This window comes from Mytilus galloprovincialis, chromosome 1 (genome assembly GCF_965363235.1).
Source record: "Mytilus galloprovincialis chromosome 1, xbMytGall1.hap1.1, whole genome shotgun sequence".
In the NCBI taxonomy this organism is placed as follows: domain Eukaryota; kingdom Metazoa; phylum Mollusca; class Bivalvia; order Mytilida; family Mytilidae; genus Mytilus; species Mytilus galloprovincialis.
The window spans coordinates 78,015,556-78,041,390 of record NC_134838.1 but is presented as its reverse complement, the minus strand read 5'-3'; the positions used below and the strand labels follow the sequence as shown (position 1 = coordinate 78,041,390).

The 25,835-nt window shown below is 32.5% G+C and overlaps 1 protein-coding gene across 1 annotated transcript; it reads left to right on the top strand.

Annotated features, from left to right (window-relative positions):
- The first annotated feature begins 163 nt into the window (after positions 1 to 163).
- On the top strand, positions 164 to 25,350 carry LOC143052659 (tyrosine-protein kinase ZAP-70-like). The gene is made up of 11 exons (XM_076226073.1): positions 164 to 230; positions 1,504 to 1,571; positions 3,497 to 3,695; positions 14,857 to 14,988; positions 15,260 to 15,372; positions 17,461 to 17,521; positions 18,273 to 18,354; positions 19,076 to 19,265; positions 20,640 to 20,780; positions 21,968 to 22,083; positions 23,116 to 25,350. Exons 1-11 carry the CDS (start codon positions 164 to 166, stop codon positions 23,195 to 23,197), a joined length of 1,251 nt encoding a protein of 416 aa, XP_076082188.1. The 3' UTR covers positions 23,198 to 25,350.
- Positions 25,351 to 25,835: the final 485 nt, after the last annotated feature.

Sequence of the window (25,835 nt, the reverse complement as noted above, 5' to 3'; positions counted from 1 at the left end):
TTATCACTCGGCCAACTGTTCTAAGTCGAATAATTTTTCATAACAAGCAAACAAAAGCAAGAATATGTTTTAGATGAACAAAAAACAACATATCATTGCGGTTGGTTCTTTTAACTGACAATTTTACATAATACCTTACGATTCATATTGTTGAAGTTTGAGTATGCAGTATCAGCAGTCTAGTTGCTCAGTGCTTCGGTCATGGAATGAAAACATGGACTATTACCGATGTTTGTTTATAAAATTTGCAATAATGATAAGTTTTATTACATCATACATGTCATATGACAATAAGTATGACAAGAAGTAATGCCTGATGCATAGCTGTGATTAGTTTTCCAATTCTGATTATACTGTTGGTTCTGTATCAGCTTTTAAACGTGTTTCTTTTTCAGGTTTTAGACATAAGACCTAAATAAATTTTACTGGTTACATTATTTTGTTAATTTCATATCATGAGCAGAAAATATAATCACTACTATTATTTTTATTAAACATTTATATATACACTTAAGGAGGCTCGGTGGCCGATTGATCTAGGAAGTCGAACTGCTTTTGACTAGATTTTCTTAAATAAGTATTTCAAACGAACAATTCAAACAATAGAATAACTTTAAAATTTCAGCGTAACTCAAATATATCAGAATTACCACAATATCAAACTTTTTAGGAAAAATAGTGTTGTGCTTAAATTATGCATAAACATGTTGAAATGTGATATTATGTATTGGCAGACGCAGATCAAACTCAACAAGAGACAAATATTCAAACAAATCAAAATCAAGTCAGAAGACTACATTTCGTAAGTTTAAGTAACGATTTCAGATATATATTACAAAATTATTTTCTCTTTTCACAAACTACAAAGAAATATATTCAAAAAGTAAAATAATATGCAAAATGTACACAGTAAAATAGCTGTAATCATATTTATTTGTCAATTCATAATTTGATTCATATATTGTTCTGAAATATGATACCATAAGTATTTAGTCTGGCAATAAGTATGTACCTTGTTAGTGTAGTGCCTGTTAGTTCTTACTTAATTCATTTTTGACTTTTTATAACCCACAGAGCATGACATTTTTTTGTTCATCTTTATTGAGGAATAATCATATATTTGGTTTATAATTCTAATAAAGTTTGGTTGTCGACAAGCACTACTTTATATTTGACGTTATATTATTTGTTTAAATTTCATCAGATATTAGCTGTTCATCAGTATCTAAAAACTCTCTTTTCTAACTGAAAACGAGCAGTATGGCAACTTATTTAATATATCAGTTATCCTGTTATTTTTGTAAACTGCCAGTATTTTTACCACTAGTATCAATTCGATTTTGTTCAAAAGTTAATTCCAGATTTTGACTCACTTAGTTTGCTTCATTCTTCATTCCTTTTGTCAATTTTGTTATGACTTGATGATATTAGAAAGACAATATACAAAACAACTGAAACATTAGCTAAACAACAGTCATGTGAATGTTAAAATATTATTAATAGATGAGAAAAGTGAGCCTACTAATGGAGACGAATATGCATATGCTGTCATTACATCAGATGCAGATGAGGTAACTAATCACCTTAAAGACACAGGCGAAATAAAACAAATAGCTGAACATGATGATATGTATCACGCAGTAACCAATTTCATTATTTTTCATAGTGTTTTTTAGCTTAATTCTGGATTATCTCAACGATCACGTTTTAGGAATTCGAGATTTTCGCAAATAAATTAATTAAGAGTCATCAAATAGGGAAATTCGCAATTCATCTTAATTTGTTGGGGAAATTTAGGTGTATTCCACAATTTCCTATTTTACGGGAGGTAAACATATTTCAGAAAAAATCAGACTTAAAAACATATAGCATTGGAATAGTAAGGTTACACTGATTTGCATTGGAAAGATACTTGAACTTTCTTTCTTTTAATAAACAAAAAACATACAATTAAAGTAGTAACATTGTTTTTATTTGTCATTTTCTTAAACTGAAATGTCTTTAAATAGTTGTTTACTTATAAAATCCTGGGTGGAAAATAAATTGTTTAAAGATGTTGTTCAAATGTTGTATTTCTATATCAGTATTGTTGTCCCCCGCGTAATGCGTTGCGGGGTACTTGGAAATACAGGGCGTCCGTCCATCTACCCGTCTGTATTGTGTACGTCAATCTGTCCGTCTTTCCGTCTGTCCATTCGTCCGTCCTTTAGTCCATTGTCCGTCCGTTAGTCCGTCGTCCGTCTTTTTTTTAAAGCTCTCAGGGGTACAATTCTTGCCAGATTTAAAAAAAAACTTATACTTTATCTCGGACAAGTTTTATAATGATGGGCGATCGACTTTTTTTATGGCCCCGCAACGAAGTTTTCTGTGCCATATAGTTTTACCCTTGTCCGTAAACCTGTAATTCCGAAATCCCGTCATTCCGATATTCTGCAATAAACCATTATACGGATTTTTTTCTAAACGCCTTCAGATATTGGGCTAATTTTAGTATGTTAGTTAACCATGATGAGTTACAGATCGAGTTTAAGTTTCGTTCTGCTCCGTAAATTTGTGCCGAAATTACCGGCTTTGGACTTTGATAAATTGTTCAAAATCACCGTTATACGGATTTTTTCTAAACGCTTTCAGATATTGGGATGATTTTTGGCATGTGAGTTAACCAAGATGAGTTACAGATCAAGTTTAAGTTTTGTTCTGCTCGACTAATTTTTGCCGAAATTACGGGCTATGGACTTTGATAAATTTTTGAAAATCACAATTGTACGGACCTTTTTTCAAAATGCTTTCAGATATTGGGCTGATTTTCGGTATGTAGGCTAACCATAATGAGTTAAATATCATATTGTAGATTTTTCAACTTTTTCAGACGGTGTCGTTCATGTCGCTAGACACATCTAGTTTTAAAATGTCATGCCCTTGGAAATATAACATTTATGGAAAATGGCCTCGTTAGCGCTCTCGCGGGTACAATTCTTGCCAAATTTTATAAAACTTATACTATAGGTTAATATCAGCATTATCTAGAACAAGTTCTAATATGGTGGAATATCGACATTTTTTAACAGAGATATGACCCTTGAGTATATTAAATGTATGACAAATGGCATCGTTTGTGCTCCCATTGGTACAAATCTTGCCATAATTTTATAAAATTTCTACTATAGGTTTACATCAGCAATATATTTGTATCTCGGACAAGTTATATAATGGTAAAAGATCGACTTTTTTTAAAGAGATTTGCCCCTTGGAAATATAAAATAAATACAACGCGGGGGACATTGGAACTCTGTTCTTTTATCAAATTCCACAATGCATACTTAATGATCAATGATCATCATAACATATGTCAAAGTGTTAACAAATACCGTTATGTTTTGTTTAAGATATTTGCAACATCTAACAAGACTGATAAGTATGATAAGAGTCAGTTTATGCTTTAAAAAAATTTCAGATGGTCTTGCAGAACATATACAAACTTTTACTTTAATTTTAGACTTCTCCTACTGCTAATAGCTTGCACTCTAGGTCTAACAGTAATCAAGATCGATCTTTGTCCCTTTCTCCTCATGGAGAGTCAGCACCACAACCTTCTCCTTCACGGACTACATCCGGTATCAAAGGAAGATCCCCACCTCCACTACCTACTGGTGCAGAAAGGGCAAATTGGACAGGTGGAAACTGGGAACAACCAGGTACAGCTATTTAGTAGCTAACGAATTTATACTATATATGATAAAAAAAATTATTTCAAGATCTGTTATTTTAGAAATGGTTTATATAAAGAATTATTCTTTTATCATATGTTTATATTTATAATACTAATTTTGAAATGCAAAATGCAAAGTGTTGTATTATTGAACAACCGATAAGTATTGTTTTATGCGAACACATACAAATAAGTGTATTCTGACAAAATAATGGTATTTTTTTTGGCCACAATTTATAGAACAAATCTATTTTGTTATGAAATTTTAAAATATTCAAATCGTGTAACATGTGTAACAATAATATAAACCAACTGAAGTCAAAAATACATTTGTGAGTAGGGAATAGTCTATTAAAATGATAAACAGTTCACAGTTAAGGAATATGGTAAAATCATACAAACCATATTATTATATCTTACATTAAATAGACATTATTTGACTGGCCAATAAGGAAAAACGTGTCATAATTTAAGTTCGATGTTTTTCAACCCAAAAAATAGCACGAGTAGCGCATAATCATCGATCAACCCTGTCATTCAAGGTGTAAATTCCCTTTAATGTAAGACGTCTCTTAACTCAAATGCACAAATACAAATATGACAACGGCCAGGTCAGAAGTCCATTAAGGGATGAAGAAACAAGATCAAGCTAGGCTTAGAAACTCATTTTGTGTCAAGGATATCTCTTGTTAACGGCTTTTTTACAGATTCATCTATACTTTAAAGAAAGAGTCTTCAATTTGTTAAAATTTTCAATATTTATCAATTATCTAGACAGTAAGTTTGAAAGTTTACATAACAGCTAATGTCGAAAAACTTTTTCTTTCACGAAAATGTATTATTTGTTTATAGCATGTCAAATACAGAACAGAAATAGAAAGTTTATACATTGTTTTGTAACCCTTTTGTTGAATGATTTTTATATAAAGAATAAACCAAAACATAAAGGAAGTACAGACATTCATATTTGAACTTTTCTGTTCTCAGTCCAGATGAGTTGTATCCATATTGATGAAATGCATTATTTCTCCTTCAAATACTTAATCAGTGCTAATGTAGTTTATTTTGTTAAGCAATAATAAAAAAACTTTGGAAATCTTGCATTTAAACCATTCTAGCAATTTTAAAAATCATCAGTGTTCTGGTAATTGATACTAATATTCAAACGAGATAATAATTAAAAGTTCAACTCAGAAAGGCTGTGGTATTTATCAAAATAGCAACAAAACACGGAACATGAACTTTAATTTGTTTTGCTATCGTAGATTACAAATTATGGTACAGAGTTATTTTATAGTGCGGTGACAGAATAGGAAAAAGTCGACTATTGAAAGATTCAAATTTCACTTCATGGTACACGGCAAAAAAAAATGGCACAGTTCTAGAAAAATGATTTTACTTGAATTCGTCAAAAAGTCGTATGGTGCAGGTTTTTTTTGTTTAAGCTTTAAGTCAGCAATTTTGACTTCAAATGCAAATCATTAGTGGCTTGAAGTTTTGCTATTAATTCAAAAGCTGCCCTCGAATATCTTTCGTTTTTTGATTTACTCAAACATCAGACATAATGATGTATGCAAATTATGAAGATAAAAACTATTGTTAACGGAAACATTTTGTGTTTTACCTGATTCCAACATTATAGAATGAAGCTCTGATGAATGGATTATATCGTACATGTATCTACTATAAAGTAATACAACTGCAATTTTTCTTTTCATGTACAAATATTTTTTTGAGGTAAGCTAGTTTAAAACGATATTTTTTAAACTTTCAAAAATCTCTGCTTTTCAATCATTATCTTTAAAAATTCCGGATAGTTGTGTCCCGTCCTTGATTGGACTGAATGCATAGTTTTCCTGTAAGTTGATATCACTTGTTTTTGTTGATGTTTTATTGTTTCGTTGAATTATTTGGGTGTCCGTAATTCTTTTTTAAGGTTGTGTTGATATGATTTTATTTATATAAGAGGCAAAATAAGTTTTTAAGTTGATTATTTAAGAAAGAGGGATTCGACAAAACCCACCAAAGATAACAAAACTAGAAAGTCCGTTGAAACTTGGCTTTAATATTTCAAAGAAACAAACATTCATTTTAAACCCTTAAATAGTGTAATTTTCTTAAATGTGGAAGTGGAATAATGGATTTTGTTTACCACTTAGAGTAAATTTATGTATTTGGCCACAGTTGATCGTTGTAATGATGATGTTTACCAGAAATTGCGCGGATGATTATGACTTTACTTCATTCATAGATGTACATCTATAGTTCATTCTTTTCGCTTGAAAATTGTTTATAATAAAAGTGGATACGAATGATGGATAATTCTACATAACATAGTAGTATTAACAGTTCGCACTGCTCTTTTACCCACACAGTCAGTCAGTCAGTAATTACATTTCCCATGTTGCTTGTGAAAATGAAAACTACAGAAACTAGAATTTTTGCTTCATGTCTTGACCTTTTCTTTGATATTGAGACAGATTGACGACTACAAACAAAAATCTTTGACAAACTTTATAGGGAGATTTTAACTGATCAATTGTCAATTTCCCCATGTTAAAATGTATGTGTGAGCCAGGGCCCGTATTGCTTGCCGTACTTTGACCTATAATTATTTACCTTTTAACCTATTGACACTTGGATGGATAGTTAAATCATTGTTATTCACTAAAAAGCCGTATTAGCTCATGAATACAGGAAATTCATTTATCATACGCCTGAACTCCTCTGCGCCATCGCTAAATGTGCACATATCTCAAATGATACCTTATGCTCCTTCATGTTGAGTCAATACAGACTTCATGAACAGGAGTGTAGCCCTAACTACTTAAAACAGGTCGCAGACTCTAAAGGAATATTCAAACATATGAGTCGACGATAATATCAAAACGGCTTGGTAAAAGTCGAAGAACGAGGTAAATGACAAACAAAATTCTGCAAAACTCTACATAGACCACCAAAGATCAAAACGAAACATACTGAAAACCAGAGGTTATCTAGTGTGACCCTGGAAGGTTTAGCAGATTCTTTATCGATTGTGACACCTTAGTTTCGAACGTGGAAATTAAATTTGGTGACATGAATTTAATTATGAAGAAGATCTGGCGACTGAAATAGACACAAACTAAGTTGTTATATCACCATATCACGAATAATGTTACCTTTAAGTTCATTCGAGACCCAACTGCAAGCAACATCTTTTTATGGTTTAAAATGTTTAGATACCAAGTATCAGATCAGATCTGACAATTTGCAATTGTTTTGTGTTCAATTCCTGTTTGTAACATATTAATACTTTTGATTTGCATTTCACGGGTTAAATGTTGTTGACACAACTGAACTTAACTCTTTTTGAAATTTATTGATTCCACTAGCTTTGTTTAAAAACATAAACATCGGCAAACCTCTGATGTTTCTTTGAGACATACAGACAAAATAACTGACGGCTCAAGTCAAGAAATCAAAATATGACTATCAACGTTGTGCTATGTGTACTATTGTTCGTCTCTGGTTGATTTCCTTTATTTTGGCCATGGCGTTGTCAGTTTATTTTCGACCTATGACTTTTCATGTCCTTCTGGTATCTTTCGACATTCTTTCATATGGTTGCATCTATTGTAAAAGAACCTACAACCAAGACAAGGAATTTCTTTTTCTAAAACAGAACATTTAAGTAAAGGCTGTTTAATTCTAATTAGTCATACAGCCACTAAAAACCTTGACGGGGATTCAAATTGTATTCTGAAGAACACTCATGGAATGTTTTTACCATCAGCAATGCGATATAAAGGGTCGGTTGAAGACAAAACTTTACGACAAAAGAGATGATTTCAGCTTTCCAATTGTGAACTTTCCATTTCTAAGTAGCAACATTCCAGCAGCACCTGCATACGGGGTATATATCTCTCAATTGATACGATATTCCCGTGCTTGCATTTCCTATCATGATTTTCTTGATAGAGGGTTACTGCTCACAAGGAAGCTATTAAATCAAGAGTTCCAAATGGTGAAGTTGAAATCATCCCTTCGTAAATTTTACGGACGCCATCACGAGTTGGTTGACCGTTATGGAATAACCATTTCACAAATGATATCGGATATGTTCCTCACGTCGTAACTACAATCCCCTTCCCTTTCATGAATTTGACCTACCGAATTAGACTATTTACCGGATTTGTAATCACATAAGCAACACGACGGGTGCCGCATGTGGAGCAGGATCTGCTTACCCTTCCGGAGCACCTGAGATCACCCCTAGTTTTTGGTGGGGTTCGTGTTGTTTATTCTTTAGTTTTCTATGTTGTGTCATGTGTACTATTGTTTTTCTGTTTGTCTTTTTCATTTTTAGCCATGGCGTTGTCAGTTTGTTTTAGATTTATGAGTTTGACTGTCCCTTTGGTATCTTTCGTCCCTCTTTTTTTTCTACCCCTAGTTCAGATATCAAATCAATTATACAAAACCGACTTTAGAGCATAACGACCTCGACAATCAGAAACATTCCGCAGACTACAGTAATTTGATCATGGCTAGTGTATACTGTCGATGCGGCTCAGAGATGGTTTTTTTTTTACTTTTGCATGTTTTGTTTGAAGATATTTTGAGTTGCAAGCAGCATAGTCATGAAGTTTCTTTCAATACGGGGGTCTTTTGACACTTGTCCTAGAGGTGCACTGATGTTTCAGTTGTTTTATGTGCCCCATTTATAGATTGATATGGCCAAAATGTATTTTGCAATGACTTAATGTTTGAAATTGATGTCCAATGATGCTGTATAAAAGCTCGCTATATGTGGTACACAAACATTTAAACACCACTCTATTGCAATGCACAACACGTTAAATGTCCGAAGTTTTACATTCATATTCGCAATATTATTATAGAATTCGTGGCTTAAAGACCAAACAGCCTATTCATTTCTACCAGTGATTTTTCCTTAAAATTTTGTGTGAAGGTATTTCATGATTTGAGGCACAAAATATGATGAAAAAAATTGGGGGTCACCGACTTAGTTTTGTCACTATAGCATCCTCAGTTTCGTGTTTTCCCGAATATTAAAATAATATTTGCTTGTTATCTAAAGTCTCAAAAAATCCTTTATATCACACCTACAAGCTTAATTCTTATTTCACGTTAAACAGTAGATTGGTCTCTATCAAATACAAGTTAAAGAGTTAAAAACTCATATTGTTTTGATCTTTAAAAATATGCTTTATTTCATTCCCGCCAAAAATAAAATTGAAAAATGAAAAACGTTTCCAGTATTAAAAAATATCTACCAGTGATTTCTTCATAAAAAATTCAAGAAGGTAAGTACCATGTGTACTCTTGAAAATAAAACAAAAAAAGTGTATGTCACCGACCTTTCAAAAAAGTTATGAGTAATGTACATGTTTTTTTCTCTTTCGTTTTTTAAGAAAAGAAGTGTCTTTGTTCAGAAATTGCATCTGACGTCATAGAACATATTTTCCTTGCTGGCGCACTATCTGAGAAAAAAACCCCGCAAATTGGACGTTTAAAACCCACAATTAAATTTCCAAGAATTTAACAACTATATTCACCTACTTTTTTATCCGGTAATACAAGAGATTAAATGAATGTATCAGTACCAGATATAATGATGTTGTTGCCACACAATATTAACCTTCATAAACACCATCCGTCGGAATGGAAAATAGTTTGAAATAACCTTTCATGCCGCTTCTGTTAGGAAAGTCTGTTTTTGTCCTCTGCCCCTCATTAGAAAAAATATTGAAAAGAAAAAAAAAGAAAAGAAAGATGGCACTGGCTAACTTACAGAGTATTTGACTATACCAGATTAGATGTGTGGTTTTTTTTCGCGTCAATTTCAGAAGTTTGCCGTAACGAACTCATTCGCTAAGGTTGACAGACGGACATACAAAAGCATGGACGGACTTCTTTATACCATTATTTCCCCGACTAAGACGAACGTTTAAAAATCATTCCATCAAGTTTATGGATTCATTATTTCTGAATTATATTTAAGATATAAGGAAATTAAAATTATAGGTATAATATATGAATTAAAGTTTTTGATTCTAAATCGTTATACATCTATCATAAAATACAATCCCAGTTATAACTACCTCACGTGTTTTGAATAAACGAGACAGTAAATATGTATAAAATACAAAAAAAAAAAATTCAATTCAAAAATTGATTTAGTAATAACTTTCCGTTTAAAACTACAAAGTAAGATTTCTCCAACAGGATAACATATGAAATTAAAAGTAGAAGGATCATATCATAAGGAACATGTGTACTAAGTTTTAAGTTGAAAGGACTTCAACTTCATCAAAAACTACCTTGACCAAAAACTTTAACCTGAAGCGGGACAGACGGAAGAACGAACGGACGCACAGACCAGAAAACATAATGACCATAAACGGGGCATAAAGATAACTTACACCTATCTAATTAACCTGTACACAATCGGCGCAAATAAATAATAAAACCTATGCAAGTTAAAGAATAAAAAAACAAATTAAATGCAGATCGGCGCAAATGAAAAAATTTGAGATAAAAAATTATTTTTTATTATATTTATTAGAACGAAGGTTACATATAGTGTAGTATCTTTTGTGTCCATTTGTGTTAAATTTCCACAAGAAATTAGCGCGACGCTTAATTCCTCTTTTCTTGGGAGACGTATTTTTAAGCGTATACCATGTTGGAATCCGTGAAAAACGCGAAAAAGGACGTTATAGTTTGACTTTTTTTCATTGCTAGAAACAACATCATAGAGCTTTTATGTCACTACCAAGTTGCGTTATTTGATGCGCATAAACAATAGGCTGTTTGGTCTTTAAGAATTGTGTCGTGATCTTTAACCACTGTGGACCAATACTGACATTCGAGGTTTGCTAAACCTTCCACTTACGAACATATGTATTCTAGCCAGGGGTCAGAAAGTCGTAATAACGTTCCCACATTACAAAAGTGTTTTGAGGTCTGAATTACTGATTAAAGTTACGTATATGTAGTGATATGTTAATCTATCCTGCATAGAAGAAACAATATTATCTTGCGTAACTTAGTTTGGGATTGAAAACCCGAAACTTTATCCATTCCCAAACGAATAAAAGACTCTTCTATCAAAAAACATATCCTTTTAAAGTTGTTAGTTTATCTTAAAATGATTTATAACCCTATTAATACAAATTTATTTTATAGAAATCGTCATGACATTGTAAAAACTCAATTATAAGTATGTATTGAAATAGTTTTTGGTGCATGTACCTAATTCATCGTATAAGGCCAACAACTTAGGGTTTCACTTTCATTGATGTATACTAAACGGTTATATCAATAAATACATATTTGTTCATAATTTTTTATAAATTTTGTAAAGGTTTGACGGAATTTGTTCTAATTACTCGACAAAATACATAATTTTAAACTGCAAACTACCCCCTTTTTATATAGTCACATACGTATGTTTGGAAATTATGTTTAATGATGGGTTTCCACTATTTTTTTATGAAAAATTGAAAAAGGAAGAAAATAGATTCAAGTTTTCAATCATACTACTGTAAAAGGTGTATTTAAATTGGATTTAGATATTCCATTTTGTTTTTCCTTTGATCAAGATTTTTTGAAAAACTGCACCATATTTTCTTTTGACGACCAGAAGAATCTCAAAGTACACATATCTCCGAATCCAATGATATATGGTATAGCCGTATACATTGTTCACGATTAAAATTTCATAATTCCGACTTTGGTCACCGGCCTATTATACTAAAAAAGGGACGAAAGATACCAAAGGGACGGTCAAACTCATAAATCTAAAACAAACTGACAACGCCATGGCTAAAAATAAAAAAGACAAACAGAAAAACAATAGTACACACGACACAACATAGAAAACTAAAGAATAAACAACACGAACCCCACCAAAAACTAGGGGTGATCTCAGGTGCTCCGGAAGGGTAAGCAAATCCTGCTCCACATGTGGCACCCGTCGTGTTGCTTATATGATTACAAATCCGGTAAATAGTCTAATTCGGTAAGTCATATTCATGAAAGGGAAGGGGATTGTAGTTACGACGTAAGGAACATATCCGATATCATTTATGAAACGGTTATTCCATAACGGTCAACCAACTCGTGATGGCGTCCGTAAAATTTACGAAGGGATGATTTCAACTTCACCATTTGGAATTCTTGGTTTAATAACTTCCTTGTGAGCAGCAAACCTCTATCAAGAAAATCATGATAGGAAATGCAAGCACGGGAATATCGTATCAATTGGGAGATATATACCCCGTATGCAGGTGCTGCTGGAATGTTGCTACTTAGAAATGGAAAGTTCACAATTGGAAAGCTGAAATCATCTCTTTTGTCGTAAAGTTTTGTTTTCAACCGACCTTCATTGTCAATTTCTAGATGTAAGTCAAGATATGAAGCCGACTTAACTGTATCTGTAGTATCCTTTATCTCTAGTTCGATTGGATAGATGCGTTCCACATAGTCACCAAATTTTGAATTGTTTAGTGAAAGAACATCATCTATATAGCGGAAAGTAGAGTTAAAGGATATTGCTAACTTCTTATCTTTCTTCATAAGAAGTTCCTGCATGAAGTCAGCCTCATAATAATAAAGAAACAAGTCGGCGAGTAGAGGGGCACAGTTTGTTCCCATTGGAATGCCGACAGTCTGTTGAAAAACACGTCCTCCGAACGTAACAAATATGTTGTCAATCAAGAAATCAAGCATCTTGATAATATCAGTTTCAGAGAATTTTTTGTTTGAATCAGAGTGATTCTTTACAAAGTAGGATTTATCCCTCCCTAAGACAAGATACTTGTATCTACGTTGGCCATTCTTTTTTATGAAGCAAAGTAATACCAACTCTTTTAATTTGTCTTTTAGTTTGGAATGTGGAATACTTGTGTACAGGGTAGAAAAGTCAAATGTTTTAATACTGTTACAAGATGAAAGAGAGTTAGATTGTATGTACTCTAAAAGATCTTTTGAATTTTTAAGTATCCACATCTGATTCACGCCACCTCTAGAATAGGCAGTTTCACAATAACTTTGAAGCCCGTCTTTGATTGCTGATAAAATAGATGTTAATAATTTAGAAAGAGGTTTCGTGGAGCACTTGGAAGACCCAGCAATATACCGTTGCTTGTAAGGACACTTATGTAGTTTAGGTATCCAATACAGTGATGGAAGATCCAGTTCTTCATCCTTGGTTGAAATTCCAAAGGAACATAGAACAGACCTATGATTATCCAGGATTTCCTCTTTGGTAAGTGTCGTGAGGGTATATGTTGAGTTTCCAAGTGAATTGTCAATACCTAATTCGTTTATCAAGCAGTTGATGTAGTGACTTTTACACACAAAAACGATGTTATTTGGGGCTTTATCTGCGGGGACAACAACATATTTGTCATGGAGGTCGGATAGGTGTTTTGCAACATTTGGGTCTTTAAAGATTGACGTAGCATGGGCATTGATGGACCCATTCAGTTTCTTAATTCTGATTTGTATCAACGACCTCACTGCCTTAATCCATTCGGAAAGAGTGTCTACGTCTTCTTTCTCGCGCTTAGCCCATTGCCTGGCATAATCCTCGACTGAATCCATCAAAATTTTAAAGTTGTATTTCCAATCGATGGATTTTGGCTCACGATATTTGGGACCTTTCGATAACACATTTCGTAGAGAAGTGTTATTAACAATGTTAAGGTCACCGGTAATAACGTGGCCAGCAGGATTATATGTGAATTTGGAACTAGCACAAGTGCAATCAGGAGGTTTAGACTTGAAGTCGTCAATATCGAGATCCTGCAAAACGCGTTTGTAATTGAAAATTTTAGTTGCAATAGGTTTGGTATAGGTATAAGAAATTATTGGTACAGACTGGTCTTTGAAATAAGGAGGTATTTTCGATTGCACTAATTTATGATGAAGGATATTGCCTAGGTTGACGCCATCGAGACCTTTGTTGGCAAAGGACAGATTAAGAAAAGATCTTTTCTCTTTTTCATCTTTTCCAATGCGAACTGGCCTGAAAAGTCTGTGACTTGCAATATCCGAAATTATAGCTTCAAGTTTGTATTGGTTTGAATGAGGGTTTGTAACAGTGGATTCCAAACATAAATTAAACAGAGAATGAAGTTTTGAAAGGGGTAATGAATAAAGTTTCGTGCGAATGTGATGAATACCTAACGGCTTTTGTATGAATGGCAGCAAGTCATTAATAGAGACATCATGCAGAGAAGGTGATGTATAATGACGATGACCATGACTGCGTCTACGTCGAGGAGTCGAGTTGAAAATATTCATCACATTCACCGAGTTACACGATGGACTAGATAGAATACCTATACCATCAATTTTGTCATTGCAGCCATAAGGTGTTGCAGTTCCCAATTGTCTAATCCAATAGTCTTCTTTTTGTCTACGGAGAGTCGTTGAAAGATTAGGATTGTTAGAGCTATGGTATATCTTTTCGATAATGCGAACTGTCATAGAAACGATACGTCAGGTTAGTTCAGGCGTACGATAAATGAATTTAATGTAATCATGAACTAATACGGCTTTTTAGTGAATAACAATGATTTAACTCTCCATCCAAGTGTCAATAGGTAAAAAGGTAAATAATTATAGGTCAAAGTACGGCCAGCAATACGGGGTCCTGGCTCACACATACATTTTAACACCAAGCCAATGAACGGCCTTAACATGTCTATCCTAAAACAATTCAAACATAAAAAAAATCAACGGTATAATCTATATAAAAACGGAAAGCGTGAAATACCAATCAATCTCACCAACAAACAACAATATCTGTACAAAAGTCTCCTGAATTAAAACAGGTGCATACAAATGCATCGGGTTTAAACGTTTTAAAGCGCCATTGTAGTGCAGCAATTTTTTAGATTTACCTCACACTAGTTTCATTTAACGACAGATTCCTAAATTAAGCTATAAGATCCACACTATGATATAATGTAAAACAGCTACTTGCAAAATGTAGCTTTGATTAATATTATATTTAAAAAAATTGACATTGAGCATAAAGACATATTGTGATTTCTTGGAATCATTTTTATGTACTTGATGTTTTCAATTATGAATCATAATGCAATCATTTAAAGTTATGTGTTCTTTTGTAGATGATCAACATTATAGAACAATTGAAATTGATATGGAAAGTTCACAATTAGAAAATATTTATGATAACCTCCCGAGAACCGCGAAGACTTTTAGCATTAGACAATCGCAGCTTGAACTGGACGAAGAACTTGGTAATAATTATGAAACCATGGAAGACAATAAGACGAAGTTAAACAATTATATTAAACAATAATCTTACATTTGTTTGCTTGATTTTGGCTTCAGTAACGACTAGTGCCAAATATTATCAAATTGAGACAAAAATAAAGGTGTATGCGCTACAAAGGCTACAATTTGTTAAAGAAAGATACGTTACATTTCTATAAAGATAACATAAGGGATAAGATCAATTATACTGCTTATATATGAATTTCAAATATTTCTATTTAAATGTCTAAACAGGATCTGGGCAGTTCGGATCTGTACAGAAGGGTTCTTGTACACTAAAAGGAAAAGGAAGAATTCCTGTGGCTGTAAAGAAACTGAAAAGAGATGACAAGTCAGCAGAAGAGGAGGTAATATTTGTATCTAAATAACTAATATCAGAGAGAGAATAATTATGTAACAATCTAAAGCCCCATTCCCACTACACCACAATTGCACCACGCTTACCGCAATCTAAAATAAAATCAGATCGTGATGAGATCGCAGTACGCTTCTACAACGAACCCACTACGATTAAACTACGTTCTCACCACGCTTATTCTGCGATCTTACTACGAGCATTACGATCTTTCTACGTTCATCATGTCCTCACTTCGACCATACCACGACTTATCCGATTGAAATACGATCTCTTACCACGACAATAAAACGATCATTACACGTTCATACCGCGATCTTACATCAACGTCAGTATTATGTTTCATATATATACTGTATCATTTCTTCTATTTTTTATTGATACGTACAGTTTTTCGTCAACAACGCAGTCATGCTATTTAAAATCTACGTTAGTGTAAGGGAAGAGGCAGAGGGAGATATGATAATCACGAATCTTGATACAGAAGATATATATATGTCGGAAGGACCAATCCAACCTGAATCACAAATTTTTGCTGTTCCATCAATATGAAATGACGTTTCGTTAGTGAACGATGGTAGGAATGACTCACATGATTGAGCCGTTGGCGATAAAGGACAAGAGGTCCAACTTATACATTCAGACAAACAAAAGCTAGAGAGCTTTTATAAATTTTATATGACAATGAAAATGAGTATGATGATCGGATAATGAACAGCTTGATGAGGACGGCATGGGCGTACAAAAATCGTACTATGGTCTTGAACAGCGTAGTATAAGCGTGGTATACACGAGGTACAAAAAAATGTATTGTCGTCATGGAAATGTGTTTTAGTCGCAGTAATAACGTGATGGTCGTAATGAGGTCGAAGTAAAGCCACTGTGGGATCTTATCCCATTCTCCCCGACTAGAATCGCGCTTTCGAGTAGCTGTCGCTACGATGGTACAGCGACCTTTGCGATCTTACCACCACCTAACTACGCTCTCACTACGATTCTACTATGACCTGAGTTCGCAACGACCACAGCACGATTGTTTTGAACATGTTCAAAGTTGGCCATGCTCATCACGATCATGAAGACTTCACCACGACCGTACTACGACCTAACTGCGATATGGTGTGGGATCTTATCCCAGTCTCCCCGACTAGAATCGCGCTTTCGAGTAGCTGTCGCTACGATGGTACAGCGACCTTTGCGATCTTACCACCACCCAACTACGCTCTCACTACGATTCTACCATGACATGAGTTCGCAACGACCGCAGCACGATTGTTTTGAACATGTTCAAAGTTGGCCATGCTCATCACGATCATGAAGACTTCACCACGACCGTACTACGACCTAACTGCGATATGCAGGATGTCAAAATTTTCATTTCCTTTTCACAGATCGTAGTGCGAATGTGGCCTAGTGGGACTACGGTATAAATTGAAAGCATATTTGAACAACTTGATATCCAGTATCAATGTTACTGTAAAACATACACCTGTGTCTAATATGGAAACACTATATCTATGTTAAGAAAAATTAATGACTAGAGGATTGTTAAAATGCAATGTTTAACACATGAACATTCAAGTAAATTAATTCCAATTTTTTTAGCCTTGAACAGAAAATATCGAAGTGAGTTCCTATTCCTACTTGAACATTCAAAGTGAAAATATTTTCATGTACCAGAAACCAGAAAAACCAAAGTAAACAGGCTTATAGTTTGATTCGCCAGACATACTCTCGTTTACATAAGATTCATCAGTGACGCTCAGATCAAAATAATTAAAAAGCCAAACAAGTATAAAGATGATTAGTAAAGCTTGTTATTATCATAAGATGATGCATTTCATAACTTTGTTACTTTTTTTTTTAGGTTAACATAACTGTGTGGCATGGTTCATCCGACTATTACTACATTTTTATGTTTAATTAGTAATTTTAAGTTTGTATGATCCCTGTAGAAAACCCTTTGATTATAAAACTAGCATTTGACCTTGTATACTCAAAACAAATATAATGGGTCCCAAGTTGATGAACTCTTAAAATTAATTGTTTTTCTTAAATGAATGGAAATTCAATTTTGCAGATGTTAAAAGAAGCAGATGTGATGAAAAATTTATCTCACCAAAGAATTGTCCGAATGATAGGTGAGAAGAAATTATAATTCTAATGCAATTCGTTCGTAACGATAATTTTAATTGTACGTTGACAAATATTTTGAAGGGCTAGATTCACGTTCTACCATTCCGTAACTTAGAAAGCCACCATTTTGAATACCAATTTTTGTTAAGTATGTAATTTCGCAAAAGATATGCAAGAAAGTGACATTTTAAGCATTAAAATCTTCTTTTTGTTAATATTGAAACCATTCTGAAGCGTACGAAAAGTAAAAATACGTTTAGTATTGATGTTTGACATGCAGTGTTTACACATGACGTCACATAGTTAGGATGCTAAAGAAGACGCAACAGTTTCGCGGACTTTTCAATTCTTGACATTTTTAAGATCAAAATTTTATAAAATGGAATTTATTTTTATTTGTGACATTATAATGGAGATAACTGTATCGCTAGGTAAACTCAATTTGCGACAGTAAAACCTAAGTTTAACGAAGGCCAAGCTTAAAATACAATACAGATATCTCCTTCTTAGGCAAGGATTGAAGTTAGACTTATATATTTCGTGATTATTTTATCGTTAGGTATTTATCGTTGTAACAAAACATTTGCTACTTAAAAGTACGAAGCTTTTTACACTTAAAAATAAAAAGATTTCTAAGATATTTGATGTTTTTTTTTGCAACGATTGACTATTTTTGATTTGCTGCCTCTAAGAAAGTTTCCTTATTGGAAACAATTATTTGATATTGGAATTAAATGTATATATTAATCATTTTAGGTCTATGTAGAGCGGATTGTATAATGTTAGTGTTAGAACTATGTCCTTGTGGACCTTTAAATTCATTTTTAGCTAAAAACAAGTAAGTAAAGTAGAAGGAAGTTTTGTTTATTCATAGACAGATATATAGAGTTAACCAAGAAAAACCAGCCGATAAAGAAACAAGAGATAATTTAGTTGTTTATAATTTTGAAGTTTATAAATTTTGATCAATCCTTGTCAATTTGAGGCATTTTAGAAATCAAAGATTTATTGCGTGATTTACAATGACAGGATTTATTGCTTTGATTTGAATGAAAATAAAAAGATTTATTACTTTTCATAGAATGAAAGTAAAAAGATTTATTCAACATTGTTATATTATAGTTAGTTCAGGTGCATGTTACATTTTACTGTTGTGTTTCTGTTGTGTCGTAGTTCTCCTCTTATACTTGATGCGTTTCCCTCAGGTTTGGTTTGTAACCCGGATATGTTTATTTTTTCAAACAGGGATATACTACTGTTGCCTCTATTTATTGCTTTACATTGACATTGAATGACAGTTGACGTTCCTACTATTTCAAAACATTATGCCCCCTAGTACAGTAATTTTCAGGAGTATTAATAACACCATTTCAATTCAATTTATTTCCAAACAAACATTCGTGTATTAGCATATCAATTTGAAAGAAAAACCCACATAAATGCAAATGTTCAACTAGTAGATAAAGAAAAACAGAACGACAGAAATAATCAAAAATGAAAATGATCATAATGTGAATTTCTGACATCTTTATTTAGTAAATCTAGTAAAACAATTACAGGGAAATGAAACAGTCAGCAGTTGTCCATTTAATGTGGCAGGTAGCACAGGGCATGGCTTATCTTCATTCTAAAAATTACGTTCATCGAGACTTAGCTGCCAGAAATGTTTTATTGGTGTCCAAAAGCTCAGCCAAAATAAGTGACTTTGGTATGTCCAAAGCATTCAATATTGGAAACGATTATTACAAGGTAAATATGAAATTATAATAGCATATAATTATTATTGAGGAATTCTTTTAACTTATTTCAATTTTTTCTTTAATTTATTTGTTATTATGGGAAAGTCCTTGAAATAAAAATAATCACAATTGATAAAACATATCCAATATAATAATTTTCGGGAAAAGAACTTGTCGATTTTTATTTTCTTTATCCACAGATAGTCAAACAAATTAGCATTGAGCCATCCAATATTGCATATGTAATTATAATTTAAGACTGAATATTCGTCATGGTCACATGTTAAATATTTCAAATTTTACTAAATATAAAATTAACAGTTCATTAGTAAATAACAAATGGCATACAGTCATATAAACTGATATAGGATTTAAAAGGATGACTAATCTGAACCAATGTTTCAAACTTCAGTGATATTTAAAGTCTTTCTGAATTCAGTTACCAGTTGATAAATAGTGAGTAAAAACGATGCTGTATAGTGTAGAAATCTACTAAGACTGTCACGGACACAAGTTCGAATGACCTATACCCTATATGAGTTATCTGCATTGATTTTTAAGGTACCAAAAGTTCAAATAATATAATTCTTTCTTAACAATTTGATCTATTGGATAATAAGATGCCTACAAATAAAAGTAGGCGGAGCTTATTATTGTCAATAAGTTCCTGGTCGAATCCGATACCGGTACCAAAAGTATATTCACCTGTCACCTATTACCTTATCTGTACGTTCCGCATCTGACAGGCGCACCACCATACGGTGTAGAAGGATTTTGCTATATACACGGATCATAACCACAGGGTTGACACAACTAAATTCAATCATTGTCACATTGTTCCCTATTGTAGTATTTGAATGTATGACTTTTTAAGATGACAACACGAAGACTAAAAATCTGGATTTAAGTTAAGGCGTATAGGTACAGCTTTTAATGTGTTAGTCGCATGACGTAAAACAGCGAATCAAGGAATTCAACTTTATTTATACCTAGTATAGGACAATGCTGTTGGTTAGAAAATACTCCATTCCAGGCCCTTTACCAATAATTGAAAAGTTCCAGGTCGACGGGTTCAAAGAGAAAGATTTTGAAAGCAGAGAAAACTGTGCATCTTATAATTGGCATGACTTTATCAGATAATACGCATAGTTATATACTTTAATTCAGTCACGGACCCGCGATATCACGGGTATGTTCTAGTGTTAAATACAATTGTAACATTGAGGCTTAGATGTACCGTGTTGACATATAATTATATTATCGAGAAATGATAACGAAGATGGTTTAGTTTCGCTTTCTACATATGGCTCATTTCTGTAAGTTTGAAATATTATGTCGTTTTATCTATCTATTAATATTTTACGATATTATATATCGTGTACAGGCTCGGGAAGCTGGTAAATGGCCCTTAAAGTGGTATGCTCCGGAATGTGTCTATTTTTGGAAGTTTGACGCAAAATCTGATGTATGGAGCTATGGTGTTACCCTGTGGGAAGCAACTTCATATGGAGATAAACCTTACAAGGTAAGTGGTAAAGTTACGTTTAATGCCATGATATATTAAGCTAAGTTGCAAGAAAGTCAAACTACAATGTAGGCCTACGATATGATAAATGTCACCTTGTCGACTGGCTGTCAGACCAAACAACATCTCGATTTCAAAAGGTATTATTTTAAGTCATACGGAATATCTTTACTTAAATTTTCTTATATAATGCATTAGTGGAAAAGAAAGACCCCTTATAAATATTCCATGGAGCAAAGTCATTGAAGCTGCTGAAAGATAAACGTTTGAGTGTACTTTTGGTACTGAATTATTTTGAACCACTTTTCCAACATGTCTGTCATATCCGTGCCACTTGGTCTACCTTTTCAAATGCAAAGAATGTGGCTTTTTCGTGTAAATTCAACTCTGACCTAAAATAAAATGTAAAGCTGGTAAAGAAAAAGCATAACCAGCACACAAGCGGAATTAAACCAAATACAACCAAGGAAATGAAAAATAATCATTATGATTTTAGAAGGTCAGATGAGTATTTGGACAAAATTGGGCAAACAACCCAGGTGATATATTTTGGTCTTCATAATGAAGTTTAACCATGTTCCTTAGATTAAAGATGATCCCACTTGATTTATATTTTACTAATTGTAGGTAAAATTCATGGTCAGTGTTCCAAACTATCAGCAATATGTCAGCAAAATGTAAATTATTGCACTTCACGTAACAATAAGCTTCTTTTGATACATATCTACATTTGAAATTCAGCCACTGCACCAATGAAGATTCTGTAATTTTCTTTTTTCGCAGTTCTGTTGTCATATATGTCAGGCAAATAAAGTTTGATGGTTTCAATGCACAAAAAGATGTGTATGTACCTAAAAAAATATAAGGCATTCTGATCATGAGATAAAAGAAGGGCGAAAGATGGGGAGTAGGTTGTAACATGAATTGTTATGAATACTTTGTAGATCTATGCTATAAATGTCTGTATAAAAGCTGGCTCGGAGTACCAAGTAAACAGTTTGCCAGTTGTTTTTCATTCGTTTTGTCTGTTTATATAGACTAACGTTTTCCAACGTCATTTGTAACAGATTTTTTTGTTCTTGATTAATCTTTGAATTCAGTTTTTTTATTATATATTAATTTCCAATAAGGGGTTACTTCTTTTAATGTAGTAAAACAAAGATAAATTGGTTGATTGTTTTTCTTAGACACTGAAAGGGAATGAGATCATGAAGTTTTTGGTAGAAGACAAGATGAGGTTGAAGAAGCCAGAGTTTTGTGATGAACAAGTTTATGAAATTATGTTAGAGTGCTGGCAATATGAGTAAGTGAATTGTGTGGTACTTATGTTGTATTCTTATGATGAAGGAAGAGTTATGACTAGAACCATTATTTGCCAGCAGCCATTGAAAAATAGTAATCTTCAATCTTTAAAAAAACAAACTTATTTAGCTTATATCAAATAGTATGAATTAGAATGGTCTTTTAATAATGAAAGGTTATTTGGGAGGTCATACATGTATATTAGATATCACAGTATAAATATATCAGATATTTTAGCAAGCTTATTTTTTTCTTAGGTCAACCTTACCCAAAACGAAATTGCATTTAGTTATAAGCTTTACATAAGTCATCTGTTAAACAATACTTGTTTGTACGGTTGTTGCTAATTAAAATAGACAGATCAAACAGCACACATCGTACTGTTTAAAAAAACTGATGAGGCTTAACAAAATGTGATGCTGAACGTAAGATTTATAAAAGTTTTGGAACTTCAGCGATATGTTTTAACATATACATAACACTATTAGACCAAGTTTGACTAGCTATTAGACCAAGTTCAAGCCACAATTTTTCCTCAAAATGTCATTCACCAAGTTAAAAATATTACAGTTGTTATCAATTAGTTCGTTTCTATGAATACTAGTGGGAGGGTGGTCACTTCAGTGTTCCTGTTGTTCGTTTGTTTTCTAGTTATAATTGATTTGTTTCCCACGGTTTTAGTAACTTATCAGTGTGTATTAAACGCACTATTTAATTGCGTTTGAATTGTAATTGAAAAGTTCTTGAATGATTAATTTTTGGAAATAATATCAATTAATAATATAGACAAAATTATACAACAGGAACATTATTTTCATGTACACTGTATATATAAAGTAGGTGTTTTTAATTTAAGTCAATGAAATAAGTCTTTGTTGTGACGGTGCAAGCACTTATTTTTAAAATCTACATCAAATAGCAATGCAGTTGCCAACTCATTCAAATATATATAGAACGAAAAATAATGAGTAATAGAATGACGATTCTCAAATGAAACAGCTGACTTTTAAATGTACTCTTATTTTGTTTGTAGTAAAACCAAACGGCCAACGTTTAAAGAAATAGTACAGAAGATGAAATACCAACAACAGAGACTTTTGAGTTTAAAGAAGTGATTTGTTTTAGAAAATAATGGAATAATATTATACCAAAATTGTTCCATTATTTTAATGTTAAAATATATGCATATAAATATGCTGCTTATCTTTTAACTGCAATTGCTAGAACTTTGTAAGTGATTTGATAAAATTACTTGATCCCTTTTATTGATTTGGCTATACTTTTTGGAACTTTTGGATTATAGCTCTACATCTTTTTATAAGCTTTGGATTTTACATATTTTGGTCACGAGCATCACTGAAGAGACATTATTTGTCGAAATGCGCATCTGGTGCAGAAAAAATTGGTACCGTTAATGTTATTGAACCATACGTCTTATTGACAATAGCTCTTTATATCGTTATTTTAGATTTGATTGTTTTGAGCTAGTTAGGGGTGAAGTTTGGTAGTTTTATGTTGAGCTTAATTCAAAATCAGAAAGGATATATAAAGCACTCATCTGTACAAAATGAGAAAATTGATAAGTATCCATTTACTTAGATGCAGCATACCATTAGTTGGGGTTTTAACGCTTTAAGATAACAGAAAAGGACACTTCAACTGGTCCTTTTTGTGTGTCTGCTGATTTTGTTTTAGTAAAAATAATTTCGAGGGAAGGAAAAAGATAACATTGTTTGTGCAATGTGAACGATTACTCCAACCTTAATTTTTGAAAATGCATACATTGTCTGATTTTTCTGCTATATTGACTTTTTACAGCAGATATTTAAAAACATATATTTCACGAATAATTTAATTAAAGATAAGTACTGCGAAAGTTCTTTCATTCGTGGGTGTTTATTGTCGTAGTTCGGGAAAAAGAAATATGTTCCGGGTTCGTATATATTTGTGGATTTCACTTCCTGAAAAAAAATAATCGAGTGTTGAGATTGTGCTTCAGCCATGAAAATGTAGAAGTTTAAAATAAAATAAAACGTGTTTCATAATGACGACATGTTTTATGACATTTTGGTTTTCGGTTCATTGCAAAGACAAATATTTATTTTTCTCTTTCCTGTTTGTCATGTATAACCGACAATTTTTGTCAAATATTTAATACAACATTTTTTAATTCATTTTTTTTGTAACTAGCCGAAATAAGCTGATCGAATAATATTTGCTTAAAACATAATTTGAGTATGAACCCTTAAAGTACATATTATCTTACGCATCTGGCTTCAAAGGTTCATAAAAAATTACTATGTATTAGCTGACCAATATTTGTATGATTAATGGGTAATTTTATATAAAATATAAAATCTAACCTTTTTATATCTTATAATATTTTTTTATTCAGTAGAATTTAATGAGTTGAAATGAACTCGCCAAACATACAAATTAGTGATCACATGTTATTATCCATGGATGTACAATGTTTTTCGAACAAAATCAACTTTGCAAGAGAAATTAAAATTAGAAAATCATTCGAGTTATATACCATTGGTATTATTCTCTCTTTAGCTATATATTTATAAACATGTGCTGGTGATTGATGTGATCTCTGATTTATAAAGATATGAACGGACTCGGACTACATTTGGTTCTTTCTATGTCATGGCATGTTTGGATACTAGTTGTCACATTTCGTTGAATACTCAACTTCGGTAATATAACCACAGAGGTAAACCACACACATGTGTACCATTGAACGAAACCCCGTGCATAGCATATTCCTTTTTTGATTTTCCATTCATCCACAATTAATTTTGTGTATGTTTAAATGTCAAAATATAAATGGTAAAAACATTGGTTACATTTTAGATGAAAAAAATACATCTGTTTAATTTTATAACTATTGTAACAATTGTGTTGTCATTTTGGGTACTTTTGTGTTTTCTTGTGAAATCAGGTTTTGTTCACAGCTGATGCTATACAATTAGTCATTCATGCAATGTTAACAGTTCACTTTCATGTTTGATAATAAATACTGTTCGAGGTGCATAATAACATATAAATTGCTAATATGACTTTTTAAGTGTTTAGAGCCAAAGGAAATATTTTTACAACACAACCTGTAAATTAGATTCAAGTGTGACTTTTTTTATATTTGTGTAAAATATGTTCAAAAGGAGCGAGTCATTTATTTTTATATTTATAAAATACAAACCAATTGTTTTAAGAGTTTGATGCAACTGTGTATTATCATCATAATAAATGAATTTCTAACATCGTTCGTTCTACTTCCTAAAACATACTAGACGAAAGACATATGGATTGTTGTGGCTTTCATATAATAACATAACATGTATGTTTGATTATAATACTTTATTTTAATTAGATAACAGCAGTCTTGCGCTATTAACATCCATTTAACAATGAAATTCATCATTAATATAAAGACACGAGCTTCCACCATATAATACAAAGGCAATTAAAAGAAAATCTTTATAGAAATTGTGTTTTTGTGATTTTCTTGTTCTTAGCATAAATATAGGTATACGATTTGAATGAATCTTTAAGCTATTTTAAAGGAGGTAAAAGCGTTGACCATGAGCACATTTTTTAAATGAAGCGCTTCCGTACACGATTTCTATCAAGATTTTCTAACATTTACCTGTGCACTTTATTGTTGAGGGTCTTTTCTTTACATTAATTTTGCATTTCATTGTGAATTGGAGTTTATTTCAGAATGGCGCAAAATTGATGTTAGACAAA